The 11,619-nt window shown below is 35.2% G+C and overlaps 1 protein-coding gene across 3 annotated transcripts; it reads left to right on the forward strand.

Annotated features, from left to right (window-relative positions):
* The first annotated feature begins 239 nt into the window (after positions 1-239).
* LOC126695073 (histidinol dehydrogenase, chloroplastic) lies at positions 240-9,449 on the forward strand. 3 transcript variants are annotated; one of them, XM_050391685.1, is made up of 15 exons: positions 240-568; positions 1,169-1,313; positions 2,081-2,202; positions 2,302-2,354; positions 2,482-2,554; positions 2,696-2,797; positions 2,875-2,976; positions 3,099-3,170; positions 3,252-3,314; positions 3,427-3,468; positions 4,447-4,506; positions 4,646-4,756; positions 7,021-7,191; positions 8,243-8,333; positions 8,877-9,449. In XM_050391685.1, the coding sequence occupies exons 2-15, from the start codon at positions 1,178-1,180 to the stop codon at positions 9,158-9,160; spliced, it is 1,482 nt and encodes a 493-aa protein (XP_050247642.1). In that variant the 5' UTR covers positions 240-568; positions 1,169-1,177; the 3' UTR covers positions 9,161-9,449. The 3 variants fall into 3 exon arrangements, with proteins under 3 accessions (XP_050247642.1, XP_050247643.1, XP_050247644.1); XM_050391686.1 differs by lacking the exon at positions 1,169-1,313; XM_050391687.1 differs by lacking the exons at positions 240-568; positions 1,169-1,313 and having other exon boundaries at positions 2,075-2,202; positions 2,302-2,358.
* Positions 9,450-11,619: the final 2,170 nt, after the last annotated feature.

The raw sequence follows: 11,619 nt of genomic DNA on the forward strand, positions 1-11,619 counted from the left end.
ATGGGGAAGAAGAAGGGGAAGAAGAAGAAGTATTATCAGGTTTTGTTTTTAAGTGGCAGAGAATTTTTTTTCCGATTTTATAGTAAAATTATAATTTTTGTTTTTTTATTTAAATAATGCTGACAAAATTATAATTTTTGTTTTTTTATTTAAATAATACTGATATAAAAAATTGTGGGAGTTTCAAAAGTTTCGGTTATATATATATATATATAACGAGGGTAAAGTTCGGTTTGGGTTAATACCAAGTTCAAAACTTTTCAAAGTAGACCAAGTTGGTCCTGAATACAATTGGTCCCTAAACGGCGTTTAGGCCCGTTACTCATTCTCAGCTTCTCCTCTCAAAACCCTAAACGCTTTCTATTCTCTCCCTCTCATATCCTCACCACCGCTGCTGCGAGTTCCTCACTGCAGGCTCCGATCGGGTGCTACGGACGCTAGCTTTGGTGCTCCACAGCCATGGAAGAGAGAGTTTGCATTTGTGCTTCTGTTTGGATTTGGGTTTGAGTCTAGGTTTGTGTGCCAAACGTCAAGGGAACGAGACCCACGGCCCCTGCAACTACCACAGGTAACGAATCACACCGGAAACGCCACCGATCGTTCTCCTCCTCGTTTGTTGGTTCAGGTCTTGGTTGGTTTAGGGATTGGGTGACAAAGATTTGGTGATTTTTGATTTGGGTTTGAAAGATGGGGTTTGGGTATGGTCATCTGTGGGTATTTTTTTATTTTATTTGGATTTTGTCTGAAAATTGATCTAAAATAGTGTTTTTGTTGGAGTATGAATGATTATGGATATGTTTGTATGCTTTGTGATCAGAGATTTTTGGGGGTTTAAGGTTTTATATGGCTAAGTGTATATGTTTGTATAATCACTTTGAATAGAACTCAAGACTCAAGAGATATTAGAATTGAACATAAACATTCTGAGGGAGAAGAAAGGCTGAGAGTAAAGTAACGGTCCCTAACAGCGTTTAGGGACCAAGATGGTCACTTTTGAAAAGTTTAGGACTTAGTTGGTATTAGCCCAAACCTCAGGTGGTGTACTGGAATTTACCCTTTTAATTTTGATTTTAATAATATGCTTGAGCGAGTTGGTGTCAGTGTCAGTGTGTGTGTGTGATGGTAATGGTAGAATATTATTACATATAATACTTTTGATTAAATGAAGGTGGTGGTAATGGACAGACAGCTTCAGCTTCTTTGCTCTAACCCGACCAAACCCACTTTCCTTAAACCCTACCTGACCCGGTTAATTCTTCACCCATTCGGTGCCCCCAAACCAATTTCAAGCCGCTCTTGTCGCTTCCCTTCAGGTACATGTTCAAACTTTTAGTGATTTTATGGTCCTATTACTATTACTATTACTATTACTATAGTGCTGCAGTGCTGACTTGAAAACTGGTTTGGAATCCTAGTATAGACTTTTATTATAGTGCCCGGCCCCAAATATTGTTTAGGATTTCACTTTGGAAAAATATGGGAATTTGAGTAATGGTGATTTTTGTTTTTAGTGATATATGAGTTTGGGAAAGTGGGGAATGGGTCTTAATTTGATAAGGTGGATGGTTGTTGAGTGTGGGAACATGGGTATGCTATGTGACTGAAAATAACATTTTTCGGTTCTTCTGTGATTATTTCTGCTAATGGCATATTAATTCAAGTGTTAGTAAGTGACTAGAGGTTCTAAACATCCATCAAATGAGTATGAAATTTTTTATTAGTTTCATTTTTTTTTTTTTGATTATCAATATTGATGCTTGTGGCTGTGGGATCAATCATCATCCTTTGATTGGTAAACATTTCATGTAACTTGGTTCTTGTGCCTGCTAAAGTAGTATCTCTGTGTGATTTTGCATCTCACAGCACCTGTGTCGGACAAAATTCACATATTGCGTATTTGTGGTTCATGTAGATTTTGGTTTTTGTGAGGAAATTGTGTCTTTGAATTCCTTACTCTATTTTACAGACCCCCGGCTCAAACAGGGAAAAAAAAATTCATTCTCATTTTAATTAATGTAAGATATGTCTTCCTAATAGTTTCTTCTTTTTCTTGATTTTCATTGGTTGTTTGTTGTGACAGGATTTCTTTGTAAAGGTTTAAAGTGTTCAATGAAGTCGTACAGGTTATCAGAACTTACTCAAACTGAGGTTGAAAGCCTGAAGGCTCGTCCTCGTATAGATTTCTCTTCCATTTTCACCACAGTAAGCTTTTTTGGCTTTTTCTTTAATAATCCTGAATATTGATTTTGGTTTTGTGTTCATATGAGGTGCTTAGATAGATTCGTTTATATATACTATCAGGTCCAGCCCATTGTTGATGATGTTCATAAAAGAGGCGATGCTGCGGTTAAAGAGTTGGTGCTCTTTTACTTCCCTTTATAAATTTTATATGTTTTGCGTATTATTTTGGAAGGCTTCACTTCACCATGAAGCTTCTCTTTTCATGAGTTTGACTTAGTGAAGTTCACATTTCTTTTGCAGCTATACTGCAAAGTTTGACAAGGTTGAACTGGAAAAGATAGTTGAAAAAGTTTCTGAGCTCCCAGATCCAGTGGTATATTATATGGACATTCTTAATACAAATAACCTTAGTCTTTATGGTTTAATATGGAGTCCTCTACACCATTTGCATTTCTTGTTCATGGAGGTTTTGTTGTTTTGAATGTTTACGCATTATAGCTTTTCATAATCACAGCTAGATGCAGTTATTAGAGAAGCGTTTGATGTGGCATATGACAATATATATGCATTTCATGCTGCTCAAAAATCAGCTGAGAAAAGTGTTGAGAACATGAAAGTAAGTCAATATTGCTTCTTTGTTATTGCGGCTACCTTAATTTTTTCTATTTTTCTAATGTGTTCTGAATTTTTCAGGGTGTCAAATGCAAACGGGTAGCAAGAAGCATCTCATCTGTAGGTCTTTATGTTCCAGGAGGAACTGCAGTTTTACCTTCAACAGCTTTGATGCTTTCAGTTGTAAGTTAATCTAATTTATTGCATCCGTTGCTTTTTTGATGGTTTCTATTCCTATAATTTTAGGTTTGTGGCTGTCTAATTCATCACATTCAGCTGACATATCTTTTTATTTTGTACTCAAGCCTGCGCAGATTGCTGGCTGTAAAACTGTTGTTCTTGCAACTCCCCCTAGTCAGGATGGCAGCATATGCAAGGTTTTCCCCCCCTAAAAGCTTTTTGATTGAATTTCTTTTGAGGAGATTATGTACTGAATGCGGATCAATGTCTTTCTGCAGGAGGTACTGTATTGTGCTAAGAAGGCTGGTGTGACTCACATCCTTAAAGCTGGAGGTGCTCAGGTTTGAAAGATCTTAAAAATACTTTCGTATAGTTGAAGGATTGTTTTATCCTGCAGGTTTATGTTTTCTGCACTGTTTATATTCCGAAGTCTAATAGTTCTGCTCTTTACAGGCAATTTCTGCCATGGCGTGGGGGACAGAATCTTGCCCCAAGGTACTATTTTCCTATGAACTCGTCCCTCAGTGGCTGTTATCTTATGCTGATAATATGCATAGCTGTTTGCTTATTGATAATCAGAGTAGTCAGAATAGAGTTGATTAAAAAATCTTCTTATAAAAAAATCAGATTAGCATTTAGATAGCCTATGACACTGAGGTCCACCCCATTTTGAATAGAACTGAAGGAACAGAATTTTTTTTTTTTTTTTAACACACTTTAGGGTAACCGAAATTGGCTGGACCTGTTTGCATAGTATGGGGATCCTTTGCATGAGGTATGTGAATGTAAAGTTTTTAACCTACCTTTCCTACAAAAAATTTATGCTAATTTTATGTAGAATATAAGTTTCTGTTATCCCTGTGTCTCTTCTCTGATAGATGAGTTGTTTGTATTAATTTGTCTATGGAAATGTCAATGGCACTGAAGGCATCCTATTAGCTCACAGAATGATGAGGTTTGCATTTTGAAAAAGTAAGTAATTTATTAAAACAATGCCAAGGGAGTGCATCCAGAGAAACAATAAGTAATACAAGAGAGAAACCACACCAATGAGCTTTGACTCAAATGAAACTTCTCCCAAATGGATGGAGCAGTTTTAGGTTCAAAACCCACCGGGAGTATGTTTAACTTACCAATATATGAGAGAGAGAGAGTGAGAGTCATGGAAGATTAATTTGTTACTACTTTCCAAATTTTTGTGGGTTCTAGTTAGTTCAACTGATAAAATGTCTTGTTATCGAAGAGATCTGGGGTTTGAATTCCGCCTACACCAAAAAACCAATTGGTGTCTTGGTTTGATGATAAAGAGCAATCATCATGGAGCGGATGCCATAGGTGTAATTTCTAACATAACTATCAAAAATCCACTTTGCAAATTTGCCCATTCAAGACTTATTTTATTGGACCCTTGTGTGAGGTCTGAAATTTTATTTTCAATGCTTGTTTCCCTTTTTTCTCCCTTGTAATTTGCAGGTGGAGAAGATTTTTGGCCCTGGAAATCAATATGTCACAGCTGCAAAAATGATTCTCCAAGTATGCATACTTTTTGTTGATTTAGAGCACACTTTCATGGATGCAGTTTGTATAAATTTTATAATAATGAAATAGAAGTGAATATGTTGTCATCTTTATCTCTCTCTTAGTACTTTCTCTCTTCAATTTTTCCTTGCAGAACAGTGAAGCCATGATTTCGATTGACATGCCCGCAGGCCCTTCAGAAGTCTTGGTCATTGCTGACAATCATGCCAATCCTGTTCATGTAGCTTCAGATTTGCTTTCCCAGGTGCATACTTGCTTTGAAATACACTATTTTTTTCCCTAAAGGAGCACTTTCAGAATGCAAGTTTGATGCTTTGCTTTGTTTTGTTTTCTGAATAAAATAAACATTGTAGTTGAAAAGTTCAATTTCATGAAGCTCATTCTGCTTTATGAAGTTTTACATCATGGCAAGTTGCGTTTTGCTTAGATGCTAAGTTCAATCATGAAAGATAAGTTTACTTCTTACTTCTTTCGTGGACATCCAAACAAACAGTGGAAAATCAAAACTCTTGAATCACTTCTCTTCCTACCTTAAATTGCCAAACATGATGTAAAAATTTGTGTTTCTCTGTTCGTTATATGTGTGGATGGTGGATTCTCTTTAAACTTCAAAATTTCTTCTTTTATACACTTCATTAACTTATTAGTTATTACACTTTTTGAATGTGTTTGTCATCTTCTCTTGTTCTGTACTTGAGCTTCCTCTTTTTTTTTTTTTTTTGGGGGGGGGGGTGTCTGGGGGGTGGTTATTATCTTATACATCAGTTGCATACCTGCCAATGCTCACCGTTGGTGGGAACCACATCCTGTGGAGCTCAAATGTTGTGAGACATTGCTTGCATTTAACCAATGCACAAGATACTACCTCTCCTCAGAGTGTTGGGGGGGGGGGGGGGGGGGTGTTGTGAAGAAAAAATGGAAGATTACAAGGGTGTAACATACCCATTATACTGGTCTATAATAAAATTCTTAACTAAGTTCTTCAAATTTACAGAGTCCTAAAATTTGCAAATTGCATGGAAAAATTGTATGCTCATGTTGTGTTCATGGTGGAATTTGATTGTTTTTGCTCTGTTCCTTTTCTAAGAAACTAATCAGTGCCAGTCATTGTCCCCCAATCTTCCCCACTATGAGACTTTAATGGGTGAAAAAGGGGAAATGTGTCACTAGATGAGTAATCTACCCAAGTTATGGGTGGAATGTACTTTGAATATGCTACGACAATTATAATAAATAGAATGCTGAAGTTTTGAATGAAAGTATTTTGAAGTCAGAAACATATTATTGGACCTGGATTTTCTAGCCCTAGGGTGCAATCAAAGTCACCAGACATACATTATATCAATGACTAATCATGAAGATGTATGAAAGGAACACTTATATCTAAAATTTTCAGAAACTATAGAGAGGCATCTCCATTCACACATGATAACAGATATTTGACTTTATAAAAAAAAAAAGAAAAAGGATTCAGTCTCTTCTCTTTTTACTTTATTAGGTAAATACACAGCTCCTGCACCTGCACCAGATGGTTAGTCTTTTGGATCAATGGCTGTAGTAACAAAATGAGTACTAAATCGTCTTGCACTTTTCAAGAAGATCTTAGATGCTAACATTAAAGATTTTCATTATTTCTTGTTATAGTTCATAAGTACATTCCCACTACAATGGTCCAGAGTTACAAAACTCTTATTCAAAAAGATCTTAGATGCTAACATTAAAGATTTTCATTATTTCTTGTTATAGTTCATAAGTACATTTCCACTACAATGGTCCAGAGTTACAGAATTCTTATGGCATTATTGTTATGCATGGTAGCTAGACATGGGTAAGCAGTTCTAGATAATAGAGTTTTGACTGTTTTGAGTCTTCTGACCGTGTTGAGTAGTGGGAGGAACATGCTGTTTTGCTTTGGAAACTGAGACATTGCATTTTCGCTGACTTATTTTACTTGCTGTATAATTTTTCGACAAAATAGTTTTAAGCGAGCTTGTAATGAACAGCCATTGTGAACTACCTACTTATTTCACTTGTCTGTATAATATTCCAGCATTAGTTTTAGTAAAGCTTGTAACCAAAAACCATTCTGGGCCATCTTTTTATTTTATTATTATGAATCTCATTGAAAGTACTTAAAAATTTCTGTTTTTTCTCAATTATATTGCTCTGATAACATGATATAAAATAGGAACTGTATTAATTTGGTTATTAAGTACAACTTAAGTTGTTTTGATTATCTATATGTACCATTTTTTTCATGTTTTTATTTACTTCAAGTTATACGACCTGCTGTTGTTGTTATGTCATATGTGCACCTATAATTAATGATCTTTCTCAAAACCTTATCTTTTCTTGAGTTTGACACCCTCTTTTCTTCAATTGTGTTTACTGCCTGGCATCTTTATTTAAACATTAGTCCTTTTAACTCACTTGCATTAGAGTGTTTCCTGGTTTAGTTTGTTGAGAGCTTGTTATCTGATCCCTTGAGTAACTAATTTGCCATTTCAGGCTGAGCATGGTCCTGACAGTCAGGTTGTTCTTGTAATCTCTGGGGATGGTGTGGATTTGAAAGCTATAGAGGAGGAAATCAGCAAGCAGTGCCAAAGCCTTCCAAGGGGAGACATTGCTTTAAAAGCATTGAGCCACAGTTACAGTGTGTTTGCTCGTGATATGGTTGAGGTTAGTCCTATCATGACTGGATTTTCAAGCATCTATCATGCCATTTTATATGCATCATTGGGGTTTTACTGTTTTAGCATGTATATCTGTGCGTAAAATGTTAATCTATCTTTGAAGTTTTCAGCAATTGGGATGTTCTGTTGAATAAATAAATTAAGTGTCATTTCCTTGGATGAGCATATGCAGAGTTAAGGTTCCTCTTCATGTTGCCTTTTTTACATGGACTATAGCTTCATTTGGTAAGATTCTCACTATTGATAACCTGCGCAACCGGAGGGTCTGTGTGGTTGAATGGTGTTACATGTGCAAGAAGTCTGGGGAGACGACTGATCACTTGTTCCTCCATTTTCCGTATTCAGGGGGTTATGCCTTAGAGGATCATTGATGTGTTGGTATGTTGGACAAGGGTTATGTTAGGGGTAATGGCACTGTTTGGTGTGCAGTTCCTTTGTGTCTGTTGTGGATGGTTTGGAACGAACAGAACTGTCGAGCATTTGAGGGTTTGGAGAGGCCGTCTATGGAGCTGAAATTAGTTTTTCCTGTGTGTTTTATGAGTGGATGGCTGTGTTATCTACCCTTTTAGCTCCCTCGCCTACTTTCATTGATAGTTGTACTTTTTCTTGATTGTTTTGTTCTCTTAGTATATTTCTTGTATACTGAGAATTCTCAATAAAAAAATTAAAGAGAGAGAGAGAGACAGTTTATGATCTTCTACTTATGGATTCTGATCTTTTACGTCCCTTTAGATCATATATACAATAATTATACTTATGAAATGTTGTGAAAATGAAAAGTTTTTACTGGTATTGCTCTCTTATCATTATTGACATATATGCACACTGGCTTGTGTGTATTGTGCTTGTGTGCATCAAAATTGGGTTAAACTTGTTGCACACAAGTTGTACACACATTCAGTTGCTTTTCAGGGTGTGTAAAACTGTGTAAAGCAACTTGTGTGTAATAAACACTGCTCATCAAAATTTATTTACTTGAATATTTTTTGAACTGTAGATTTGACTGTTTGCGATGACACCATTATCGGTCTTTGCAGGCCATCTCTTTTTCAAACTTATATGCACCTGAGCATCTGATCATTAATGTGAAGGATGCAGAGAAGTGGGAGAGTTTCATTGAGAATGCAGGTGAACTATTGGAATTTTGATGTCATAGTTGTTATTACTCTAGTTTTCCATCTATACACAGGCTCCTTTGATGCCAGTTATTACCCAATGCTGGTCCAACCTAAGTGAAGTCCTAAGAGGGGTGCTTTTATACAGTCCTGTCCTGCATGTTTATTCACCAGTACACGTGAACATTGCACTTGTGCTTGGTGGCCTGAGACTTTACCATCGCATTGGGCAATGGCCCTTAGATTTGATGTCATTGTGGCTCTCATTTTATATTGTAGCACATTTCAGGTTCTTGTGATAAGTATTTTCCCAAGCATTAAAAGTGAACATATACGCAATTAAATTGTTGCCCGTGCATTTTCATTTTCATCAAAATAGTCAGACACAATTTTCTTCTTGAAAATTCTAATTATGGCATAGGACTGTCAACAGATCCTTTGGAAACAAGTTACTAGGTTATAGAAGATCCAAGTTATAGTGGAAACTGTCAGCTCTATCCTTGAATTTTTCCTCTTAGGTCTCAAAGAATTAATCCTTGCTCTATTACCTATGCAGGCTCGGTATTTTTAGGGCAGTGGACACCAGAGAGTGTGGGAGATTATGCAAGCGGGACAAACCATGTCCTTCCAACCTATGGGTATGCTAGAATGTATGGTGGGGTGTCTTTGGACTCCTTCCTGAAGTATATGACTGTACAATCTTTAACCGAAGAAGGTCTGAGAAATCTTGGCCCATATGTGGCAACAATGGCAGAAGTTGAGGGACTGGACGCCCACAAGAGAGCCGTGACTCTTAGGCTTCAGGATATCGAAGCTAGGCAGGTTTCTGGTATGAGATGATGTACCAGTTGTGAACTATTGTCATTCTCATAATGTGGCCTTTATGGGCTCAGGGGTGTTTACTGCTGCAATGTAGGGTAGCATTGGTTCTTAAAAATAACTTCCTTTTTTTTTTTTTTAAATATAATTTTTTGCTGAATAAAAATATCTTGTTTATGCCCTATGTAATTTGATCAGATATGTACACATCTTTGCAATTTTGCTGATCTATGTATTTTGATGAAATATCTATACTCTCCTAACTGTTCATTTATTTTGGAATAATATTTTTCATAGTGACAATTTTACATATTTTTGTCAAATCCTTATATTGTTAGTATTTTCTGATTAAAGTACAGTTGGAACTATTCTACTGAAAATTAGAGGTGCTGACAAACTAAAAGATACCCTTGGGAGAGCATGGAAGCCCAAAATATGGGTCTGAAGGCACGATAAGAACGTAATTTTCCCAAAAAAATCCAACCAAGGTGTGATTCCGCTCCAAACAAGCCTATGACCCTCTCTTGGAGATGGTATGTGGTGTACTTGGCATATGTAATAATCCTCCCACTTAGGGGTAGACGCAACAAACGTGACTCATCCCTATGTGACAGGTTGGTTACATATGCTTTAATACACAATTGGTTTTTCTTCTAGTAATGCTAGGGACAACTTTTAGTCTTTTACAACAACTTGCTCACGTGGCAAGTCGTGAATAGTGGAGTTGTGGCACGACTTTCCACATAAGCAAGTTGTAGCTAAAGTTGTGACAAAAGTTATGTTTCTAGTATTTTTCTTTTTCTTCATCCCTTGTAGGGTCAAGAGAAAACCATGAGGGTGGGCCCTATTCCTATGTGAGAGAGAGTATACTCTTAGAATACCTAATAATAACTTATTATGTCAACCGATTACTCTCTCTCATGATAAACAAAGAAAACTAGACAAGAGTAAGGGTGAGTTTGTTTTAACTTTTGGAAATCGTGCTTTTTTAAAAAAGTGATAGTTTTAAAAAGTGTTTTTTAATTTGGGTTTTTTCAAAAAATAAAGTATTTGGTAAACAATTATCAAAATTATGTTTTACAATACATATAAGAGAATTCTTAGTACTTTTGTGTGTGGTATTTTTTTTTAAAGAGAATTCTTACTTGTAGATTTACCTTCTTATTAATAATAATAATTATTATTTATATTATTATGACTTCATGTCTATAATAAATAATTCTTTCAATTTTTCTTATAATAAAGTACTCAATTATTATCTTAAAACCCAATAATTTGGTGAGGTATATCTCTACAAAATAAATTTTTTATGAAAAATTCTATATTTACATTTTACTAGCCGATATCCCAAGTGATGCGCGATGCAATTTGATAAGTTTTGTAAGAAATTATTTATGACCTATTGATTTCATGAATATTATTATTGTTAATCACACTTAGTCTATGAGGTTTTCTACTAAAACTAAATTCAAACTAAATACATTGGGGGGAAAAATCCTCTAATTCATGCAACCAAAGAAATGTCACCATATCATAGTGAAATTGTCACCTACAAACCTATTGGTTCCTAGGTGTCTTTCTTGTATTATTTATGTTTTATATATCAATTAGCTATAAAAACTTCTAGAATTTCATGATAGAACAATAGAAAAAATAATGTTATAGTGATGCAATAATATCACAATTTAACCTCCAAATTTTAATTGAACTAAAAGTAGCCAAAAATAGATCCTTACCAAGTATACGCATCATACAGAAAACCAAAAATATAAATTGGCACATAATATGAAAAAATAAGCCTAAATAAATTACAATGCTACATAAGTAAAACTGTATACATAAAATTTAAACAAAATATCTAAGACAAACATAATATTTTGAAAATTAACATATCCATCAAAAAGAAAAACAAAGATATTGTGAGAAAATTATGGAAATTTAATTTTTAAGTCCAATGGAAATGGTAGGGGTGTCAATGTTCGACCTAACCCGTGAACACGACATGAAGCCAACATAGGTTTTTGCAAGTTAGGGTTAGGCCTTAGCAGGTTAGAGTCATAAACGGGTCAACCCAAAAGCGACACGATAAGAAACGTGTCATAAGTGGGTCAACCCATGTAATCCGCAATAGACGCATTTGTCATGCCAATTTATTTGTGTCAACCCGAAATGACCCATTTAACTCAACATGTTTAACTCGTATAACAAATAAATATTTATTTTATTTTAGATTTGTCAAATATCTTTTATATCCAACCTATATTTTAAATTTAAAAAGAAAAGTGAGTAATTACAAAAACTTACAAGGGATATAATTGGAAATTGAAATTTTACAAATCCTAGATCTCTAAACCGTACAAACCCTAAATCTCTAAACCTTCTTATAAATATCTAATACCCTAGTTCTAGAAATATTTTTTTGGCATAGAACTTGTACATATGAAATTGGATGAGCTTGTGGGAGATGTTATGAATTTAGA

The sequence above is a fragment of the Quercus robur genome, chromosome 8, assembly GCF_932294415.1.
Source record: "Quercus robur chromosome 8, dhQueRobu3.1, whole genome shotgun sequence".
Lineage (NCBI taxonomy): Eukaryota > Viridiplantae > Streptophyta > Magnoliopsida > Fagales > Fagaceae > Quercus > Quercus robur.